This window comes from Podarcis cretensis, assembly GCF_951804945.1.
Source record: "Podarcis cretensis genome assembly, chromosome: 7".
Classification (NCBI taxonomy): Eukaryota; Metazoa; Chordata; class Lepidosauria; order Squamata; family Lacertidae; genus Podarcis; species Podarcis cretensis.
The window spans coordinates 46,640,681-46,664,643 of record NC_137176.1 but is presented as its reverse complement, the minus strand read 5'-3'; the positions used below and the strand labels follow the sequence as shown (position 1 = coordinate 46,664,643).

The 23,963-nt window shown below is 41.0% G+C and overlaps 1 protein-coding gene across 2 annotated transcripts; it reads right to left on the bottom strand.

Annotated features, from left to right (window-relative positions):
- Positions 1-210: 210 nt before the first annotated feature.
- ENOSF1 (enolase superfamily member 1) lies at positions 211-21,518 on the bottom strand. Of its 2 annotated transcripts, none has more exons than XM_079982742.1 (16): positions 21,140-21,514; positions 19,919-20,027; positions 16,259-16,374; positions 14,677-14,763; positions 12,390-12,416; positions 11,080-11,152; positions 9,910-9,948; positions 9,343-9,425; positions 8,091-8,125; positions 5,978-6,065; positions 4,803-4,937; positions 3,995-4,036; positions 2,917-3,046; positions 2,522-2,621; positions 1,456-1,537; positions 211-668 (listed from the first exon to the last, which is right to left on the bottom strand). In XM_079982742.1, the coding sequence occupies exons 1-16, from the start codon at positions 21,221-21,223 to the stop codon at positions 558-560; spliced, it is 1,341 nt and encodes a 446-aa protein (XP_079838868.1). In that variant the 5' UTR covers positions 21,224-21,514; the 3' UTR covers positions 211-557. The 2 variants fall into 2 exon arrangements, 1 of the variants encoding a protein (XP_079838868.1); XR_013840420.1 differs by having other exon boundaries at positions 601-668; positions 1,456-1,577; positions 21,140-21,518.
- Between the last annotated feature and the right edge of the window lie 2,445 nt (positions 21,519-23,963).

Below are 23,963 nucleotides of genomic sequence, written 5' to 3'. Positions count from 1 at the left end.
TGATATTTTATTGGGAAGACTTCTGTAGTTCCTAGCAAATTGTGATAACTTCCAGTGTCTCCTTCCATTGTAGTTATGGCAGAAGGTGAAAGCAGCCTCTTCCTCCTTTATGAGTAATTTTATATGTATGATATACCCTATACACCACTTCCCTCACCTCTGACATGCCTGAAAACATCCTTAGTATATATGACAGAACAAAATACAGCATCTAGTCATAGTTTCTTTATTTGAAACTTCTAAACTCAGCAGATGCACATTCAAAGTGCAATCTTGCATTATATAATCCTGTAGTTCCTGGAACAGTGTCAGGAAAAATGAATCATGTACCCTTTCAGCTTAACTATTAAAAAGGCTCTTATTTTTTCTTAAAGTGATCGGGAGTTCTATAGTTGGGGCTGCAATCTATTCTTGTTACGTAAGTGGAGGAAAGCTTTCTAAAAGCATTAATTTGAATCCGAAATCATCTTGTAGCTTCAGCAAAACCAACCATTTGTTGTGGTAAATATAGCTCTGGGGAGTTTAAACCTCACCCTGAAAATGTTCAACGTTTAAGCTTATTTTAGCTGTATTTTATGTTCACAGAGGAGTTTCTGCCAGACTTCTCCTTGTGGAAACTGGTATTTCCTTACAGAATCTTCTTTCATTTCAGTGGAATATCCAGCTGCCTGAAAGAACAAATTATTGTTATTATTATTATTATTATTATTATTATTATTCCCCTTTCATATAAAGATCACAGGACAGTTTATAGGATAAAAACACAAATAATGTAGTACAACAACAGACAAATTTAAAAGGTCATAGATTGTTTTTTTCTATTTAAAACATTCCTCTTCACCAGGTCTTAGGCTGATTAAACAATCTTGCACCTTTGGCTAAACTGTTTTTATATGGCAGTTCTTGCAGCACTTAGGAAACAGGAAGCATGACTAAAGCTGTAATGGAGCTATATCATAGTAGAATAGACACGCTTACACTGCAAGTTTTGCATTAATTGCTCATAGTGTTCACTAGGTTATAGTGAACAAAAATTAATGCTAACATCATCTGGAAGCTTACTCAAGGACCCTTAATTTCAATACTAAAATTGTAAATACAAAGCAGCCATATATTTTGTGGATTTGCAAAATCTTCTTGAACGCTGCTTCAGCAAGAGCCCTAATCCAAACTTCAGAAGCTGTCCTGAGTATCGTTTATGGGTGGGGAACAGGATCCTGTTAGCAGAACCTAAACTTGCCCACTCCCTGCAGGTGTATGGGGTCATCTACCTGTCAATCACCTGATGTTACCATGACACGGCAACCAAATCTAGCCTGTGGGCTGTTTTAAAACAATGACAACTTGCACATACTGTGGATAGGATACATGTGGATTTCCCTCTTGCCTCTATTAAAGGTTTGAAGAAAGACTTGCATTCTGGGAGCACTGGAAATATTCTGGGGGTGCAAATACCTGTGGCGGCATATAGGATGCATTCTTGATTACTACAGGGTACTTGAAGTGTTCATGTAGATGGTCAACATATTCACACATCCTGAAAGGAAAACATTGGTTCACTAGACCCCTTTAAAGTCCTACCAAAAAATAAAGTTATTTCAAAATGACTCCAGTTTAACAAAAAGTATTACATTCTGACACACAAGCTATTTGAGTATAATGTTAACTTAAATTTGTTGGGCTACCAGGAAATATGTAAAGTGAAATACTGAGCTCCTAATAATGGAAGGAGACCATTGTAACCCAGTAAGTTTACCTCCCTCAAAAAATATTATAAATAAGAAATTGAGTGTTGTAGCTTTTCACTGTGATAACGTTAACTGCTGCATCAAAATAAAGCCAGCTTGGAGGAGAAATGAATAGCGGGGTGGGGTGGGGGTGGGGGTGTTACTTCTGAGCTCCATCATTGCAGTGCTGTGCATTTTAGTTACATAAAGAAATATATAGGGGAAAATACAAAGCAAATATTACAAAACACTTCAAGTAGTATATGCACACACAAAGAGAATGTATGATATTGGTAAAAGGCTGTTACTTTGAGAAGTTGCTGAAGATGGAATGGACACTCCACCAATTAGCTGAGTGGTGATTTCATTGTTCATTCCAGTAATAGTATATTGACAGCCCTGACAGCATAGTAAGTTAACTATAATACTGTAATATTTTTTAAAAAGAACATTGGGGTGGGGAAATGAAACACTACAGGTAATTGATCCCGTAACTGTTGAGAAATACATGGGAGTATGGTGGTTGCTCAGGTTTGCTAAGTAAACAAAGTTTTAGAAAGACTTCAGACTACGGCCGGGATTAACAACAAGGGTTAAAGGGAGGGATAAAAATGAAAACCAGGGCTACGGTTGTGGCAAAGAAGGGTAAAGCTTTGTCCTGAATTTCTCTATCAAAAAGATCATATGTATGATTGATCAAAGACCAGAACCTAGGCATTGGGTCCAAGAGTCAAAAGCCAAGACTCTTGGAGACTGTTCCAATAGGGAAGAATCAGATAACTACTACTACTAACCTGTTCTCAAGGCTACCAGATATTGAAATGTAGTCAAATATTATCAAGTGCTGTACCAGCTCACAGAGCCCAACCCCTCCAGCATGAGGACACACAGGGACTGAAAACAAAGGATACAAGCTGCATTAGCACTGCTGACAAGACAACACAACTTGTCATCCCTCTAGCCTAAAATATGCTTTGTGGTGCTTAATTCATTCCTTTAGCCTTTTAAAAATATATTTACCATAGATGATTCCTGGAAAAAGCCAAACTCCCCTAATACTACTTACTTCTGCTATAAAGAATCACATAAAAATCGTGTTTACATACACAAAACCAAATGCTATGCCAGCAGCAGAAATGACCAGAAAACACACCTAGTACTTTTACAGCAGAATTTTCAAGAGCCTTACCTTGAAATTTCTTGGCCATCAGCAGCACAGACAAGTTTTCATTGACACTGCCCAACCTGCAGCTATCCACCTGGACATAACTCAAGGCCTGAGCCTGCAGCAGCTGCTTAAATATCACTCTGTTATGGCACTGCAGATGATGAAAAAAAAAATTGCTTAGCCCAAATAAGATCAAAATATTTGAAGGTTAGCTTAAAATTCATAGAAACTACAGCATTTTATTATAGAGATTGTATGCTGTTCTTGCCTTTCAAAGCAATGCATATTGAACTGCATCCTAAAAAAAAAACAGCCGAAGAGACAAAACTGAAAAGATTCTGCCTGCCCTGTTCCATATGAAGGCTTTAAATTATATGAGGAATGGAACAGGGTGTTATTTTTAGCAATGCACACTCACAAAACAAACGAATACAGTTGTAATTAACATATCTCAGGTGACTGCCCCAAAGAAGCATGCATGCATATTTAAATATAAAATACCTAGCACTTTGGGTTTGCTAAAACTGGTTTCTTGACTATTTTGATTTGTTCCATTTTTTTTCTTAAATGACAATTCAGTAAATATACTTCCATAAGTTGTTTAAGTTTTAAGTAGTACAAGGAAATAATTTCCAAGGAAAGCTTTGACTGTAACATTTTATCACAATTGTCATTGCTCCTAAAATAAGTTAGCATATATTTTTTTTTAATAGTTTCCTCCCCTCAGATCCATTCCACATAGTTCTGTCACCACCACCATCCTAGCCCTCCAGAGATACTTTTTGGAGGAGAATGAAGAGGATAGGAAACTTTCCTTCCATGAATTTCCTTAAGGTTGCAGTATGTTCTTCCCTGGGAGTAAGTCCCATTGAATTCCAGGGGGCTTACTTCCGATTAGACATCTATTGGATTGCTCTGTAAATTAACTTAGGATCCCTAGCTGATAGGCACACTTTATTTGGCGCTTTCTCATAAACAAATATTTCAGTTCCAGGAAATGTGATGGGAAGATTTTACCCAATCACTCATTTCAGCATAGTTCGATGGAATGGCTTCCAAGACAACTAATATAAAACAAGACATTTATAAGGAAACTTACTTGTTCTCCTGTTGCAACACCAATCCCTAATGGTGCTAAAGCCTAAAAACAAGAACAGCTTGTGACATGCCATAGGTTTCTGAGTTTTTCCAAATCCAGATATTCACAGGGGGAAAACAAAATGTAATGGTTCAGCAATCATTTCATACAATTAGAAGAAAGCTAAAGGAAATGATAGAATTATTAGCATAGTTGATACTTTCTTTGCTTAATCAATTAGGTGTGAAGAATTACATAAGCGGGTGTGTGCGACCATATGGAATATCCTTGGACTGTAACTGAGCACAGTTATGCACACAAATCCCACTGAAATCAATGGTTCTTAAGCATTACTAACTTGGTGTCGGATTTTGGCTATGGTGTACATGCGAGACCACTGGTGCTCTAATAAGTTTTGATCACACATCCTTGGCTAGTATTATATTTCTCATATAATTTGAACTTCAGGCCAAATGTATTAAAGAACACTTGAATCACATGCATTTTAGGAGCACTGCTGGTTGGCTTGCACACGGATGTATATATTTTTCAGTCTTTTATTAGCCTTCACAAATATGTTACTCATTTAAAGTTTAATGGAATATATGCTGCATGTGTGACAGGATATTGTAGCAAGTAGATGTTAATGACTTTTGACAACTGTTTGAGCCTGAACTCTGAGTGTTCTAAAGAAAACCACAAGTCAATAAATCATCAAAGTTCTCTGTTATGTAGAGAGTCCAATGCCCTGATTCAGTTGGGACAAAACATAAATCCTAGATCTACATTAGGTTGTCATCTCACCGAAATGGAAAACAACTCCTCTGACCTTGGCAATGGTTGCGTGCCCAAGAATATCGTCGGGGGAAGTTGGTTCCTCTATCCACAGTGGTTTGAATTCAGCTAGTTTTGTGACCCATTCTATGGCTTCTTTCACTTCCCATCTTTGGTTAGCGTCCAGCATCTGAGAATAGTTACAGACTGCATTCACTCAACTATGTCATTGAACTCAGTGTTGTAACAATGGTGATGTTGATTTTAGACAGATGGAAAGTAAGGAGAATTTGAGTCAAGCTTTTCTTATGACACACGCTAGGTTCATACTGCTGAGGTGTTAAACAATTTGAATCATCTGGTATCTGCTAGCTAGCATTTTCTATTGAAGTAGGAAGAAATAATGTACCCAATTCTCCAAACCACACATTTATTCTAAAGAAATGAAGTCCTAATTAACTGACCAACACAGGACTCAAATGTAATGAAAAATCCTAGCAATTATGCTTTGGCTAAGACTGCAGTCCTGTGCATGCTTCAGTCGGACTTGCTTCCAAGTAAATGCACACAATGTGTTAACCTTATTACAATGAATAAGAAAACAAAATACAATACAGTGGAACCTCGGGTTGCGAACGTGATCCATGCGGGAGGCACATTTGCAACCCGCAGCATTCGCAACGCGCAGCGCTGCAGGTGCTCATGCATGGGTTGCAATTTGGTGCTTCTGCACATGCACGAGCACCGAAACCCGGAAGTAACCCGTTCCAGTACTTCCAGGTTAGGCGTGGTGTGCAACCTAAAAATGCACAACCTGAAGCGTCTGTAAGCCGAGGTACCACTGTACTAAAGACAGTGCCTGAAGAAAGTGGGAGGGCCACATAACTAAAATGTATATTTTTAAACATTAAGTTCATCAAAGCTGATTCCAAAAAATAAAGACACTCAGATTTGTCAGTATGCCCAAAGCAGGCTTCTTCAACCTCGGCCCTCCAGATGTTTTTGGCCTACAACTCCCATGATCCCTAGCTAGCAGGACCAGTGGCCAGGGATGATGGGAATTGTAGTCTTAAAACATCTGGAGGGCCGAGGTAGAGGAAGCCTGGCCAAAATCAATGGCTGGTTACTTTTCACCCCAACATAGGCATGGATTCCAACCATCCACATGATCGACAGTGACAGGCAGCATGATATTACAACAAAACGTAGCCCTAGATGTGTGATATATACCAGTATATTTTCAGGACCAATCATTTCTCTAACAAGTCTGCATCTCCGAATGTCATCCTGGAGATCCGCTCCAACTTTTACTTTGAACCTAGGGACACATTTGTAATAAAATTAAGATGGCTAAAAGTTTGTAACAGCTTTTTTCTTCTATGATCACTCATTTCTTTTATCTTTTATGTAACAGCATAAAAATGAGAACTGGAGAAGGGCAAGCTTTTCAAGGCTAAACTCAAGTCTTTGCTTGCCTAGAAGGAGCTAATATAGACTCAATTTAGATCGGGGCATAATTAATTTGTTTTAAACCTGGCCCATCATGTGCTCTGTAACGTGTTGTAGGCCTAGAAGACTTCCCTCCCACAATATCCTTGTAAAAGACACCCACAGGAACTCAAGAGATTAAGGCCTCCTAGACTCTCTAAAAGCACTCCTGATGCCCCTTTCTACTTTCTCCCAAAATTTATCATGAAATGTTACTTTTTAAAGCCTGCTTCAGGAGCCTTGATTACTTAACTGCTGTAGTAACAATGTTCTGAATGCAAGAATCCTGGGTTCTTAGAAATGATCTGGAAAATGTGAGGAATTATATTTCCCAGGAGTCTTGGTGCCCACAATGTTGCTGCCACTTAAGACTTCTGAAGGAACAGCCTTTCTTATAGGCACCTCTTCCAGGTACATTTTTTTTGTTGAATGAACGGGAAATGGGTGTTTGTGGCACTGAAGAACACTGTTGTTAAGAGATGAACTAATTGTGAACTGAGACTGAACTTGTGAAAGACTTGGTTTGGGCTCAGAATTAGCCTAGGAGTTCCAAACTCGAAAAGTTTATACTCTACTCTCCAACTCTGAACTTCAGAAGCAATATGAATGAGAACAACTGTTGTTCTTTCAAATGTGTGTAAAAACATCTCATGTAAATCCATGCCAACCGGTGGACTTGGTGATATGTGAGCATGAGTAACTTGATGTAGGACTGAGTCCAATGCCCTGATTCAGTTAGGGTGAAACGTAAATCCTAGATCGACGTTCTAGGTTGGTTTCTTCACACCCTAAGTTTGTGTGTGCACAGGAGATACAACTTGCCTCCCCTACACATGTATGCACATGCTCAGATACCCCTGCAATGCAGAACAAAGGGACCAGCTATGCTGCTCACCTGTTTGAGGTGCAGAAGGACAGTCATTTCTTCTTTCCTTCAGCCCAGCAATTGAGTTGAGCTGTCAAAGCTGACAGCAACAACTTTGCTGTAGTGGTTGGTGGTACTCACCTGATCGCCCATCACCTGTGTTGCTGCTTCTCACCAGGAGGGTGGGTATGCGGGATGTGGCAGTTAAGGTCTGTCCAGTGCAAATGCACACACTGCTGGTACCATGCAGGCCTTGCCACTGCCTTGCCCCTACCCCCTACCTCCCATGAAACAGAAGAAGAAATGCAGGCAGCAGGTAGTCAGGTGAACTACCAACCATGATTGCAACTTTTGGATGTAGTGCCTGTTAGAATTCCTGCTCCATGATTGCAGTCATGGGATTGTTGTCTATCACATGACGGTGTATGTTTTGACTCCACAAAGTGGGAAGTGACGGAGACAGGATGTTTGTGTTACTGTGTTCTGTGAAGTGAGACTATTGTCCTTCGTTATTTCTCCTTGCTGTCTGATGCTAGAGAGAGAGAGAGCCATGTTGCAGTGCTCCATGCGTGTTTATATTTAAATAAAGTAGATTAGCCAAAATGCTGAGTTGCTGAGGTCTGTTACGCAAGCTGCACAAACTCTGCAGATCCCTAAGCGTGCCGATGTCTGTTGGCATCAGTCGCTGTGATGTTCGGGCTGAAGAAAGCTTTTGAAGCTCCCGAACGAACGACCAGGAGGGAGAGAACATGCCAGTTGGGCATGTGTCTCTGCCAGGGTCCTACTCGAGTGTAGGACGAGCTCCTGACAGTGCCTGTATGTACATAAAGCAGCAATTGTGTAGCCCACTTTGGAAGCAAATCAATAACTTCTGACAACAAAGGTAAGAAAATTCATTTTCTTTTGTCGTTTTCCTGACAAACCAGAACTTGCCTGTTATGTATATCTTATACAACTAGAAGTGAAGTATTCAATATAAATTGACTATACCTGGTCCAACCATCCTTCAGCGCTTCAGTACAAAGCTGCCAAAAAAGTTACATCTGTCACACACACACATACAGCACACGTGAGCAACCATTTGTACAACAGAATCTGTTGGTTTTATTGTCTCGTCTTTCATAGTAGCGTATTTCACAGGTTAATGGTGAGTTCACTCGCTTAGCGTGATTTAAGATTTATTGCTTTTTAGGTTCACCGGTCTAGAGCAGCCTCTGCAAAACTAGTACCCTCCAAATATTTTGGAATGTAACTCCCATCAGCCTCAGTCAACACAGTTATGCTGGCAGGGGCTGATGGGAGTTGTGTAGTTCAAAACATCTGGAGGGCACCAGGTTTGCAAAGACTGAAAAAATAGGGAGTGAGAAGAAATTGTCATTTCACACAATCCCTGTATGTGTACAATACAAGTGTGTCTATCCACACGGCATGCAGTATAGAAGGGAGAGTCTATCCTGGGAGATCTATCTGTCACAAAAGAGGGGCAAATGGATCATGGGAGCAATATCTACTTAAACCGGCGTTACCACACATGGACCATGATTCATATAAATTGTTCTATGCACAGCAGGAGAAAGAACAAACCCTTTAAGACTTGTTTCCATATCCCACCCACATACAACAGCCAGGGAAAATTGGACAGATTTGCCCATCTCTGCAATTTCGATCCCTTTCAGTTTCTCGTTTTTAGTCCTAAATTCAGTTCTCCACATTTCAACACTTTGGAATAATAATAAAAAATCCTTGTGAAAATCCAACAGCATTTAGTGCATGTCTCCTAATTTGCACCTTTTTGTATGCAATCATGCCTAGAAACATATTTTTGTAAAGCACTTTCCCCTAAAATAATGCATTTTTGAATGTTATTTTCATTAATACATGCACTTTTATGGACACAGTATCCCAGTGTATGCATTTTTGCACACATTACTTGGTTTTAAAAGGTCTGAACGGTGGCTGTGTTTCCGTTTGCGTATTATTTTGGAAACTCTGCATTAGGAGAGTTCGTATTTTAATGCAAACTGGATCAAATTTCTCCTTCATCCCTAGTGTGAACCAGTCTAAGAGCAACAGTGACCCACATGCATGCCAAAAAACTGACAATATCTGACAGCTGCATTTGAAAACGGAATTTGCTTCTGACTCTTCCTCTGTACTGCCTAAACCAATTATGTTTGTCCATCTTTTATGCATCTGAACTCAAAGCAGAAGTCTAAATGGAAAGAGTGCGGAAGAACCAAACCTGTTTCAGTTGTTGGTCTGGATAGCCTAGCCAAGCACACGATGTGGTATAAGCTGGGTAGCCGCATTCCAACATTTGTTCTTCTACAAAGAGGCAGAACGTCACCACCAGCAATTTAAATGAAATTTCCTTGCAGCAGAATCGCTACCCTGGGAAAACACATCTGGATTCCCTACAACAACTGGACATTGAAGTAAAAATGTTTAAAAAGACCTCTAGGATGAATGAAAAGCCTGGGTTCTCACAGGGTCATTTCCCACTGCTTTGCCTGAAAGTAGCTAGAGTTTCCAAACGCTGCCTTTAAAGAAGGGTTGAGGAACCACCACTTGTTGTTGGATTCGCAACTCTCCTCATTGCCAGCCAGCATGCCCAATAGTCAGGGAAGGTGGGAGTCCAACAACATTTGGAGGGCCACAGACTCCCTGTTTTAAGAAGAAAGAGAAAGAAGGCTATGTCGCTATGGATGTGAGACATCAGTGGCCGTTTCCCACATCCAGTTTCAGAATAACCTTTTGGGAGTCAAACTAATAATCAACTAACAGCAGAAGGAAGAGTTGTTCTGCTTACCTCTTTGTTTTTTCCCCACTAGGCCACTTTGAAGGATTGCTAGTGAAATGAAAAGAGAAAGCACAATGTTAAAACCAAAATGCAATGTCATTCCTATCTTTATTTATAAAGAGTGCTATTTTTATAAAGCAAAATTACATGGAAGTGCACTTGCTGTACAAATAATTACAGGGTCTATATTCTGAGCTGTTGTTACACAGAAGCCTAAATCATGAGCCATGAAGTACAGTTCACAGTTTAAACCTCTGCCTCTGCTTAGTCACAGATTCACTGGTGGCAGGGTGTCATAGGTAAGCCATTCATTTTCAACCTCAGCACCCTGCCTCCCCATTTGGAAGAAAATAAATATAATAATAATAATAATAATAATAATAATTATTATTATTATTTTATTTATACCCCTCCCATCTGGCTGGGTTTCCACAGCCACTCTGGGCAGCTCCCAACAGAGGACTAAAAACAGAATAAAATTTCAAACATTTAAAACTTCCCTAAGCAGGGAAGAGATGGTTGTGGTAGGCTGCTCTAAGAACAGTTTAAAAGTTTACTGAGCTAATGGAGGTAAAGCACATTAAGTACAGTGGTACCTTGTTTCTCAAACGCCTTGGTACTCAAACAACTTGGAATCCAAACACTGCAAACCCGGAAGTGTTACAGTTTGCAAACATTTTTCGGAAGCCGAACGTGCTCCGTTTTGAGTGCCACGCTGAGGTCTGTCTGTTTTTGCTATTTATTTTGCGTTTTTGTTTTTGCACCTTTTTTGTTTTGTTTTTGTGACTGTGTGGAACCCAGTTCAGCTACTGATTGATTGCGTGACTGCTGTACATTGTTTATTACTTTCATTTTATGGATCAATGAGTTAGTAAAATTCATGTTAAATTGCTGTTTAAAAGTCTGGAACAGATTAATCCATTTTGCATTACTTTCTATGGGAAAGCGCACCTTGGTTCTGGAACGGACTTCCAGAATGGATTACAGTAAGTTTGAGAACCAAGGTACTGTTAAGTTGTGGGTTGTTCACTACATAACAGGTACCATTGTACTGAGAAAAAGCACTCTACTTACTAATTACTGAATATTAAATTTCCGGACTTGGTTAATAGAAAGAAATCAGTAGGGCTAACCTAAAGCAAGGGAATGTAGGTTTTGCGGCCTATAAAAATAACTTACTGAGAGCTTCTTCTTCTGTCAGGGCATCCGTAATGTATCTGAAATCTATGCAAGATAACAACTGTTTGGGATCCTGGTAAGGAAAAAGGAATCAAATTGTTGTATTATTTGAGAAGTGAAACACCATGTATGATTAACCCAGTCCAAGAGACATTTTCCATGAACAGGTTTGTGTGTTCAGAGGTCTGTTGATGCATGCCCACCTTTGCTGGCTGTGACCAGAGCAAGATCTGAGCCCACAACGTCCTACTCTGGAAATATCCTGGCACCTTACAGTGGTGGAAGCAAAATAACAAAAGGACCAAGTTTGAAACCAACTGTGAGTTTCAATGCCGATATTGTTGCACACATACAAAGCACACCGATGCTCTTCTGTACTCTCCCACTGGGTGGCATTGGTTGAAGTTCAATAAGTTTATTATGCTAGCTGAAGGCCAGGACAAAAACCATATAAACACAAACAATAAAAATATAGAACAAATCCTTTGCTTAAACCAACAAAACAATGCAAGGGCAGCATTGGTAAAGTGAAACTTTGCTCAGCCAGGGGTGTAATCTGATGTGGCACATGAATTGAAAACCACTGATCTTTAGAATCTGGTTTGTATAGAGACAGGACCTCAACACAGCAAACATTCATTGAGAAAGCCCTGTGCATAGAGGCAAATGCAAACAAGCAGCATAGCAAGCTGCAAAATTGACGTTCAAACGAATAACCTGATGCAACAAATACCAAAACATGCAGGCTGTACAATTTTAGATGTGGATCATGTATATATATTAGCCTCTTGGAATAGGGACCTGCCAAACTTGTTCGTTATAAAGTGCTCTGTATATAGATGGTGCTACAGGAAAACAAATAATGAAAATACACTAGATTACTTTGAGGACCAAAAGAGCACACAAATTTAAATAGCTATTTGCTTACTTTTCTTTGATTACTGAAACCTCAAATGTTTAGTGATATCAAATTACACACCAACCAACTTAAAAAATAAATAAATATGGATTTCTATTGTAATATTGACAATCATGGCATTTCTTTCTTACTGCACTTTTTTTTTAATGAGCACTATAAATGCCAACTAACATCTGGTATAGCATTTGTTCACGGACAATTGTTTGCACAGCAGTGCAGGAAGCACAGATATGGCAAGTAAACTGTGTAGTCCACAGGACTCAGAAGACTTTGTGGATTTTTGCCACAAACTATTTAACTAGTGATAGGTCGTGATTTGTAACCATAGCTTTATACCATTACTTTAGCACAGCAAGGACATGAATAAATAATAATACAGTTTTTTTCTTACCATGTCAACAAGCAGTTTCCAGAGTGGCTTTAAAAAAAATGAGAGAGAGAGATTGAAATATTTAAAGTTGTTATGTCAGGTCTGAGGGAGGGGAGGCCTGTTGCTGGACTCCAAGTCCCATCAGTTGCAGCTATGACTGACAGCCTGAGATGATAGGAGATGTATTCCAACAAAATCTGAAGGGGGACAGGTTCCTCATCCCTGTGTTTGAACACTTATAGCAGTTGTTAGGGTAAATTAACAGGTTACAGAAAGACAGCTGCTTATATTCTTTGACATGCGAGCCAGGAATTGTTATGAACTGGTGCTCAGGTTCCATTAAGTACAACACCTGCATTTTGCAATTGGGTGGTACTAGTCATTTCTGCTAACATGCTCTCTGCAGGGGCCCAGGATGCTGAATGCACAGGTTAGAGGCTGCTTGCTTTCCTCTGATAGGCTGGCCAAAGTGATGAGGGGCTTTGCCCTGACTCTGTGGTTAGTTCCCCAGTATTTTAAGGAGCACCTCTGGATTTTTCTTACACTCTGCATGTATTTGGCCATGGCAGGATCATTTCTATTACTTGGAAATCATTCTGTTTCTACAAAATTGATTTTGGAAGCATCTGAAATGCTTTACTTAAAGAAATAACACATCCCTCCATATATCCCAAAAGGCTATAGATAGGTAATATTTAAGAAAAGATGGGCATATTGTCAGATTTCCAGCTACTGAAAAATCTCATTCTGTGGAATGCATATGGTAGGTAGATTTCCCCCACCAATATTTGCACTTGATTTATATGACTAGAGCACTGAACTTAGAGAAACCTGGATTCAAATCTTGACTCAGCCAAAGCAGGAGATCTTGCATCACTCCTTATCCCTCAGTTTAGTAAATGCATATGACTTAACTAAAACTGAACACTCACTGTGAATTATTTGCACAGTACTTTGAGGATAGGATACACTCGAGCTCAGGTGTCACTGTGGTAACAGTCAATAACAGGATGCATTATGGGAACTGACTAGGGATTTCCATTTGGATACTTTGAGCTGATACAGCCTAAGAATGCTGGCAAGGTATGGAGTGCTACAACCTGCCACCTGTTTGCTCAACCTTTGCCTCTCATGGCTACTGAGAACTGGCAGGCCTGGGCAGCTCAGTTGGTTACAGCATGGAGCTGATAATGCCAAGGTTGCAGGTTCAATCCCTGTATGGGACAGCTGCATATTCCTGCACTGCAGGGAGTTGAACTAGATCAGGGGTAGGCAACCTAAGGCCCGTGGGCCAGATGCGGCCCAATCGCCTTTTCAATCCGGCCCACAGACAGTCCAGGAATCAGCATGTTTTTACATGAGTAGAATGTGTCCTTTTATTTAAAATGCATCTCTGGGTTATTTGTGGGACCTGCCTCGTGTTTTTACATGAGTAGAAGAAGAAGAGTTTGGATTTGATATCCCGCTTTATCACTACCTGAAGGAGTCTCAAAGCGGCTAACATTCTTCTTTTCCCTCCTCCCCCACAACAAACACTCTGTGAGGTGAGTGAGGCTGAGAGACTTCAGAGAAGTGTGACTAGCCCAAGGTCACCCAGCAGCTGCATGTGGAGGAGCGGGGAATCAAACCTGGTTCACCAGATTACAAGTCCACCGCTCTTAACCACTAGACCACGCTGGCTCTTTTATGCTGGTGTGCTTTTATTTCAAATGCATCTCTGGGTTATTTGTGGGGCATAGGAATTGGTTCATCCCCCCCCCAATATAGTCCTGCCCCCCACATGGTCTGAGGGACGGTGGACAGGCCCACGGCTGAAAAAGGTTGCTGACGCCTGAACTAGATGATTCTCAGGGTCCCTTTCAGCTTTACAATTCTATGATTCTAGGAGAGAGATGACTGAGCGTCTCAGCTGCCTTGAAGGAGGTAGAGATGCAACCATGCCTTGGAACTGATCGCTGCTATCAGTGAGCCCCTTTGAAGGTGCATTTTTGCCTCAGTCAGCTGATTGGTGCTAATAAGCACTGCTTCAAACAGCTCGCTATGAGCCCTGCTATATCCATTTGAAGGTATGGTTTGCACCAGTTCTGGCTATTCCTACTGCTGGCTCCAGTCATGACCACTGATAGGCAACACCCACCCACCACATGTGTGTCTTGAGGGCAAATCTGAATAATAGAATATCAGTGATAGAAACAGATCAGCCACCTGAAATTAGGAAGATTCCTACCCTTCCATTCATGGAAAAACAGAATAGTTGTGAGGTGGACTAAACTGTGATAGTCTTGTCCACTTGCTTCCAATCCATTACCTTCCCTTCCTGTTTGGCCCACAAGTCCCAGACCGCATTCAGAATAGCAGCCGTGGCTAAATGCACAGCTCCTTTCTCAGGACCAATCTGTTGACAAAAGGATGTCGTCAATATATTATGGTAGCCATGAAGAGATAAGTATGACAAGACTCTCCCCAAAGGCCTACAAGGTATCTAAAGCATTTAGAATAATCTAGCTAAGGCAGCCTCCTTGCTTGAACGTTATCAAGAAAAGGTTGAGCAAGGATAAGCAGCTACGCGTCTCCTTGCAGTTCTGTAAGCCTATAATTCTTGGTTCCCAGACTTGCTGTGAATACATATTTGTATGGAAGAAAACAGTGAAGGGGAGTTGCATGACGAGTTTAGCCAAACTACCTTGGAGCAAGACTGCGAACCATGCAGGCTCCCAAAAGATGTTTCACAACCACTTTGCTCCTCCCTGGTCAATTAAACCACCATGCAAAGATATGGTTTAGCATGCCGTCTGAACAGGGACTCGCCTCACTAACTGTAAGCTGTAACCAAGAACAAACCTTGCCTCACCAAGCGAGCATAAAACTTATCCACTTGCACTGAGCTTAGCTCTGCCCATCACAGAAGCAAAAAGGACTAGGGAGGAATGAAGTGGTTGAGACTCCTCTCCAGGATCCCACACATTCTTGGTAAGTCAGAGTTTGGCTTTCCATGTCATGCAAATCAGCCCTTTGAGATTTAAATAAATTGAGTTCAATTATATTCCAAGGCGTATTAAAGTACAGCTAGTATTTTCCAGCACACCCAGCACAAACATATACATTGGCTTGTCCAAAACCATAACATGATGGGCGCAACTCACTTAGCAATGTCCCTGCATTGTTTGGGGTTTGTACAATAGTGGTATTTAGTGAATATTTGTTGAAAATGTGTAAGTTAATAAATGGGACTGAGTGAGAGCATTTGACGTTGCCACAAATACAAGAATACAAGCAATGTTGAACCTAAGTCTTAGGTTGTACCAAGTCAGCTCTGCTTTACTTGGTAATACATGTCTGATGGCAGGACCAATACCTACTGTATTGGCCCAAATATAAGCAGCACTTTCCCCCCCAAATTCCAAACATGAAAAGTTAAAAGTGCGGATTACAAAAATTGGCTTTTACAGTATTGCTGCTGAAACAGACATACGGTAAAATGGAACAAAAAAAAAATATTACTGCCGATTTGTGAGCTTGAGACTGTTCATTTGCCATTTACGGGTGTGAGTGCCTGCAGAATTGTAGCAACTGAACAGCAATTTGCGATTTTAGCAATTGTATGGTAACTTTTGCGGGCTTGCAAGATCAAAGCCTTAAATTGGCTTGGAGTTACAATTCTACCAACCACAGCAATTTTCAGCCTGTAACCCAATGTTAAGGGAGCGGCTTATATTTGGGTATTGTATTTTTTTTCTTTCCCCCCTTTGTATTTTAAAGGTGGGGCTTATTTGCGGGTGCGGCTTATATTCGGGCCAATACGGTAAATAGATTTCCAGTTATTTTTTCTTACACGGACACTTTTGCATTCATGCGTTAGCCTTATTCCAAAATGCTGAAAAGTATCTTACCCATCGGAGTTGCCCATCACTGGTGAGCTGCCGGTAGAAACCTCGAAAATCACCAATTATTTCATCCAAGTCTTTATTGACCACATGAGCAGAAAGTGCATTGACTGCACAGACAACTGCAAAATACACCAAAATCTTGAAGGACTTTAAATTGCAAATGAATCCAGGATTTTAGTGAGCTGTGAAAATATTGTGTGTTCAGTCTTTCAAATGAAAAACAACTCTTGAATGAAATCCTAGAGCAATGAAATACCAGTTTGGCTAGGAATGTCTGGTTATTTTTATTTTTTTATAAATGTTTATTAAGATTTTTTAAATACAAATGCAAAAATAATCAACAATATAGCATATATCATAACATATTTTCAAAACCTCTTTGGACTCCCTCACATCTCCCGCTCCCACTTACATCGTCTTAAATTTTAACCAGCAAATTGTCATCTTGTTTATATTCTTAGGTCCCATTCTTTTAAATATAGTCTAATAGTTCTCCAAATGGTTTATATTTTCCTCAATCTACTTATCGTCCTAATTCCATCTAGTTTAGTGGTGGTCAATTATTTATGATCTAGCATCCTTCTTAACATTCAACCAAATTACAATATTTTTGTAAATAAGTCCTAAATTTCTTCCAGTCTTCTTCAACCCTCTCCTCTCCCAGGTCTCGGATTTCAAATGAAAAACAACTCTTGAATGAAATCCTAGAGCAATGAAATACCAGTTTGGCTAGGAATGTCTGGTTAAATCACTTTCTTCACTTAGCATGAGGTGGACAACAAAACTATGTAAAATTACAGTATGACAAATACAGGAGGAGGGTTAATCCTAAAGCCACTTAGCTCAGCTAGGAACTTCTTGGAAGGCAGGTTATAAACCACGTAAATGGGAGTGGCAAATAATGAGGCCAAAGGCTTGTCTAAACAGGTAGAAAGTGCCATCAGCTCTCACAAGGAAGAGAATTCCAGTCTGGGCACAGTCATAGACAAAGCCTTCTTCCATGTCCCTTGAAAACACTACCCAGATATTGACAGGGCTTTCCTGAAAATTCTTATACACAATTGGCTTCATAGGGAGGCAGGCAACCTGGTCTTTATGAAAGGACTGCTAGTGTTTCAGGAGAACAAATAACAAATTTAATAACAAATTTAAAACATTGTAAAAAATGTATAAATTGCTGTTGGAATGGCATTTGAAAGATGAAAAGGTTAAGTCGGGTATGATACATTGGGCCAAAGATTTTGGTTTTAATATACAGCTAAAAGACTGGGAGAAATTATGGAAAGAAGGAAGAAAATTTACTGCATGCAATGCTTTGAAAGAAAACGTAACGAAAATGATGTATAGATGATGTATAGATGATATATAGATGCTATATTGCACCAGTGAAATTAGCTAAAATGTATAAAATAAGTAACAAATTTTGGAAATGTAAGGAAAAGGAAGGCACTTTTTATCATCTGTGGTGGGAATGTAAGAAAGTGAAAGGCTTCTGGGAAATGATTTATAATGAGATGAAAAAGATGTTAAAATATACATTTATTAAAAAAAAACCCGAAACATTTTTACTTGGTATTGTAGGCACTGACATTAAAAGACAAGATAAAAAACTGTTTTTATATGCGACAACTGCAACCAGAGTATTATTAGCACAGCAATGGAAGCAGAAAGAACCACCGATGAAAGAGGCGTGGCAGATGAAGGTAGATTGAACTAATCAGATTTTGTAAAGCAGTTCCTAATTTTCGCAAGAAAATAACAGAACTCCAAAGGGATTGCATGCCATCAATTCCTTCCTAGCAGAAGTGGGATAAGGTAGGGTTTCGGTGTGTGTACAGAAAGTATCTGCATGATGCATAAGCCGAACTCCTCTTACTTCAGTTGAGGTGAACAGAAGCAGTAAAGGATATCAAAAGAGAACTGTAAGTCATATAATCCGATTAGGGTTATCACAGCTGTTTGATCAACATCATGCCTTGCAACTCATTTACTAGTGTTATAAGCTGCAGCAAGATACTGCAGTGGAGTGGAAAGGCTTTAAAGGATTATGATTCTGTTGTTGTTGCACTGGGATCGAAGGAACTGCAGGTGGCTAAGACGTTACTATACTAAGCAGAAACCCAAACCAATGGGAAAATTGCTCAGCAGTTTGCATTGGCAGAAGATATGCGGGGGGCGGGGGCAGGTGGGGGGAGGAAGTAGCCAAAATATTTTTAGAAGAAAATAGTAGCTGATATTGCAACTGTTGTGTGTTAAAACCTTTGCTTTAAATCTGATCATGTTTGCAACATTTTACATCACCATTTACATCACCCCGGTAAATGATAGAATTTCACCTGCTGCTTGAGAGTGCTTTCAGTTATTCCTTAAATGTAAAGCACACCACTGATGTGCACACACTTGCACTGAAGTGCATAGGAAACTTTTCATGTGTTTTAAAAGAAGCAAAATTTATCCAGGTTGAACTCTGTTGCTAAATGGCATGCAAATCTACACAGATAACTAGATCAGAATAAATTCTGGGGAGCAGGAGAGTACACGTTATCCACAGAAGTGCCCATTGTGTGTGTATGATTAGAAAATGGCATGAAATTTAAGTAGAGTTTTTCCAGGAATGTGCTACAGGTCTGTGAAGTGCATGTGGCAAGATCGAAACATGAGAGAACATTAAATGTGGGAAGAGATGGGGCAGTTTGCATCCAGTTATTCTGAAACAGACACGTGTGAGGTGAGGTAACTTGCTGGCTAGAGCTGATGGGAACTGGAGTCAAATAACCAATGAAGGGCCATAGTTTCCTATCCCTGTTTTACAATAAATATTAGGTTCCAGATGCAGCAGAAAGGCATCAAGGTCTATATTTACTGATTTAAAGTCAAGACCACACGAAAACATAATTTGAAAATGTTTATTTATCAGATAAATTTTATCCGCAGAACCAGAAGGCTCTTACATCTATAGGGGCTGTTATTTTCACATGGTGACTGAAATTCTTCAAAGGCGGCCTACAGGTTCCCCAGCCCTGACATCTGGTTGGTTTTTAAGATGCCACAAGCTTGGTTTTTTGCGTCAACAAACAAATATGGCTGCCCCTCTGGAAGTAGCCAGCAGGTGGTGATAGAGTCCACTAATGGCAGCCCTTCATAATATGGGATTTATGTTTATAAGCTTCTTAACTCTATGGTTGAGTCCAAAGGAATGCAACAACTTCACATCAGTGCTACCAACCCTGTTGAGTGCTGGCATTAGCATGTTTGAGCTGACGTTCAGGGCAAGAAGCTTTTAAAATATCATCATGATTGCTGAAAAAATGGAGGGAGGCTGCTTAAAGCAACACTCTGGTAACCTGCAGTTGAGAGCTGCAAGGATAGCTTGCCATTAAACGCCATGCCTAAGGCAACAGGAAATGGCAAGAGTTTTGTAGGTACCCTCAATATTAAAGTAGTATTAACACTAACAGAAGTAATGAAAATTCTCTAACCCTTGGCCAAAAGGCTTCAGTGCTCTATGGCTTTGCAGCGGAGCAGTTGCAATACATGACTTATTAGTACAAAGATCAAGAAAGCTCCTGAACTTAGATTTCCTCTTGGAGGCCCTTTCCAATGAGGAATTGTCATTCTCACAACGGATGATTAATTTAAATCAGAGGCAACATGATAACTTACCCACTTCTGTCCCTTTGCCCAGTGTAAATGTTAAGCCATAACCTTTGAGCCCGTCAGGAGCATCTGTTTCTATTTCAACATAAACTGCAGAATAATCTGGGTCGGGGTGCTAAATGGAAGAGCAAAAACAACCAGTATTGATGCCAGCAACACACACACACACACACACACACACACACACACTTGCATCTACATCTGGCTTCTTACATAGACATCTTCACCAAGTACAATTTTTCTGAGTAAGGGTTGTTGTTTTTTGTTTTAAATCAAGAGGTGTAGTGTATCTCTTTACCATCAGCGTTGTAGGAAAGGGCAGCGAAAGCCTTCAAACAGGAAGCAGCAACTTTTTCTTCATTAAGAAATTTCCCCATTAATTTACTAACAATAAAAGGGAACAGTGTAGTTCCATATAGAACATGATGTAGTTTCTCCCCTGTGGGTATGGCGTTTATTGTTTTGTGTTTGTTACTATGTTATGTATTTTTCTGTTTTTAAAGGATCATCATGTGATCCTCAGATGAAGGGTGCTATAGAATTTTAGTTAAGAGGTGAAGAGGTGGGGGCAGTCAGGTACACTTGCCCCAACCTCAGAGGGATAAGCTGGTCACCACCCCGCTGCTCCCCACGGCACTGGACGGGGGGCGGGGCGGGGGCAGCTGCCCCCCCCCCAGGTCAGGTAAAACAATAGAAATACTTAACTGACCAATCATTTCGGTTCTGCCCACCCAACAAAAGTCTTGCCCGCCCCTAACAAAGCCCTGCCCCCCCCCCAACAAAAATCCCGGCTACGCCTATGGCACTGGATGCTTTTTGGTTTGAGTTTATAACTTTATTCCAGCAAGATTCCCACCCCGGGCCTCACACAAGCTTGCACGGGGCTAATAATACCTGTCATGAAGCTATTTGCCCATTCAAACCTATCTGCGCGTAAAGGGACAAGCAGCGTGGTGTCTAAATCACGACAGATCCAAGAGCAGAGAAAGCAGGAACACGTCTAAAGTGACCGACTAGCATCCTAACCCATTGAAAACTAGGAGATTCAACTTCCGCAGCTCCGCTGAGCTTGGGAAAACGCCCGAGGGAGGAAAGCAAGAGAGGCAGGCGAGCCCAATCGGCGAGATCTAGCGTGGGCGCCCGAGGAGATCTGCCCTGCTGGAGCCGACGGAGATCCGGCTGCGGCGCGGCGCCTTGGCAGAGGGCGCGCTCGGGCGCAGCGCTTACCATAGCGTCTGAGCCATGGCGGGCCAGGGACGTGGGGAAGCGGACGTCGCTCGCGGCCAGTCCCAACACCCTTCCTCGGCCCATCGCGACAGGGAGCCTCCGGCGGGAGTTCTGCGGGAATCCGCTTTCCGCCGACCCCTGGGGATCCCTCCGGGACGCCGATTGGCCCGCGCGGCGCTTGTGGGCGGCCGCATCCGAGGGGAGGAGGTTGGAGGGGGAAGCAAATGCCGAGGAGGCTCGAAGAACAGGGAAGAGCTAGAGAGGAAGGGGCGGCCCCACAAGTTAGAGCCCCACAAGGCGGAAAGAGGCTGGCCGGAATTCTGGCTGAGTTAGGGTCGCGCTGAGATGCAACTCCAAGGGGATACAATCGCGTGGAGTTTGCGCTTATCCTGGAGCGCCGAGGCTAGCCGGGCAACTGTGCCTTTTTCACGCATTTCCCGCCCTGCCTCAAAGAATTCTGGGCGCTGTAGTTTCTTAAGGGTTGCTGGAAGTAGTAACTCTGCGAGGGATGAACTACAGGGCCCAGAATTCTTTGGTGCTTCCAATGTGCTTTAATGGGGTTTGCGATTGAACTCAGAAAAACAAACCTGTTTCTTTAATAGCATGCACAGGCCCACTGCAATGCTAACTTTCTCCCAAACACCCCCCCCAAAAAAATAGATACTGTTTCTCAGGTTTATTATGGCATAACCTTTTGTGGACTTACGAGTTTATACCATAATAAATGTGTTACAGTACAATTGTCTACTTAGAAGCCCCATTGATGTCAATGTTGCTTACTCCCAGATGAACAGGATCGATTGCAGCCTTAACTCTTGGCCCCCCCCCACAACAAAGTAACACATCAAAGACTTGGGACTTGAGCATTTATGGACACATCCTCTTTGACTAGGAAGTTCTTTCCTCAATCCTTGATGAGGATAGGGATTCTCCAGAGTTATTGGTATAGAAAATGCTTTTTGCACACACTCAGGTGCACTTTAATCTATATATTCCAGGAGTGGACAAGCACTTCAGATGTAACTGGACTCCCAAACTGCCACAAGCCAAAGCCAGCATGTCCAGTGGCCAGGTATGGTGGGAGTGGTTATACAACAGCAGCTGGAGAACCACAGATTCCCTATCCCATCTCTATTCCATTGTTGAGCCCCTGGCACTGAAAACAGGCATTACTGCTGAGATTGGCACAAGTTCTGAAGCTTTAGCAGCTGAAACTTTTTCCAGCGTGGACCTAATGTTAAATGTGTGCCAAGCAGGTGATGGTCCAGATGCATGGCCGTTAATGATCACCCTAACAAAACAGGCTTTAAATCAAAGGGAATGTTAATGCTTTAATATCTAAAACAAACAGACCAAGCCAAAAATATCTAAAACAGACTAATCCAGAGGGCTACTGTACCATTTGTCGCCTTTTGAACTGGAACCTTTAACTGAGCCTGAACAACCCCTTTGATCTGCACCAATTAGCAAGTGATCACGTTTCTCTCTATACCAACGAAAACTTCACTTGCTAATTCTTACACCCAAAGCTCCTGCTACAGGTGCAAGAGCAGGTGAGGTAGCGATTAAAATGACAGACTGTTAAGTCAACCCCAATGTTAGAACACATCCTGGAAAAACCCCACAACTAGTTATGTTGTTAAGAGCATCTGAAAGGCTAACCACTGCATCAGTTGGGCCTTTGTGATTATCTGGTATTCCTGGTATGCCTTCTGGTGCCTTCTCCTTGGTCTTCCTGTAGTTCCTGTGCTGACCTCTTCCCAGCTCTTGTAAACTGCCTTCAGCCCTCAACATTCCCTGTTTCAGTGGGAATGAATTGTACGTGGTGACAGAAGTCTCAAACTTTTGCTAAGCCCTTATTTACCACCATCACTGAATGAACAGCTTTTGGCTTGGGATGAAATTGGGCCATTTTGAGAAGGGTTGCATGATACGCTTATATAAAAAAAGACTGAAATAAGTGGTATTATCCTTATTTAACATGTTTTCCTAAAGAGGCACAACAGGCCCCATGAAACTGCAGAGCTCCTATGATACTGTGTTTGAAGCTGCCTCCACTGTAATGTTTTGCATCCCTGAAATGCTTTATCGGTATTGTCACCAGACTCTGTAGAACAGCTCAGTACACACTTAGAAGTCTTTGAGAAGTATAATACTTGTGTGTTGCTTCTGAAAGGAGTGCCAATAGATAGAAAAGCAACATGATCATTGCACCATTTAAATGGGAGGGCACAGAGATCTAGCAGTTGGAAATGACAGTTTTATTTTATTTACGTATTATTTCATAAAATTTATACACTGCTTGATCATAAAAAACCCCCTCAAAGTGGTTTACAAAAGAGTAAACAATAAAATCAAGGAAAAAATTCAAACATACAAAGTTAAAATGCTACAACAGATTAAAACTATCTTAACTTTCTAAGCATCTGGGGTAGTATCCAAGTCATACTGAGAGCAGACTCATTGAAATCTGGACTGAGTACTTTGTAAAGGTGGTGTTTTATGAAAAGTTCCTACTTCTCTAAAATAGTCGAATGAGATCAGTGACTCAGTGACTTAGTTGGATGCCAACCTTAGAATTTTTGGAACATGCTAATTGTGGCTACAGTCCAGTTGCCCTGTTCAAAATTAACTGTACAGTACTTGCAAGTCTATGGTTTTGAGGAAATGCTTCTTAAATTCACTAGTCATTTCAAAACCAGAAAAAACTATTAAGTTTGGGTATCTGGGTTTCACATCAGTTTATGTAGACCAAAATAAAAATAAAAATAAAAATACCTTATGTTGATTATTGGGATAGGCAAACAAATCAGTAAGGAGACAT

Coding starts and splice junctions, on each gene's coding strand:
- ENOSF1 (XM_079982742.1), bottom strand. CDS start 21,223: ATGGGCCGAGGAAGGGTGTTGGGACTGGCCGCGAGCGACGTCCGCTTC. Junction 4,938..5,977: donor TTGGTCCTGAAAATATACTG/GTATATATCACA, acceptor AACTATTCTCAG/ATGCTGGACGCTAACCAAAG. Junction 3,047..3,994: donor GTGTTGCAACAGGAGAACAA/GTAAGTTTCCTT, acceptor CATCATCTGCAG/TGCCATAACAGAGTGATATT.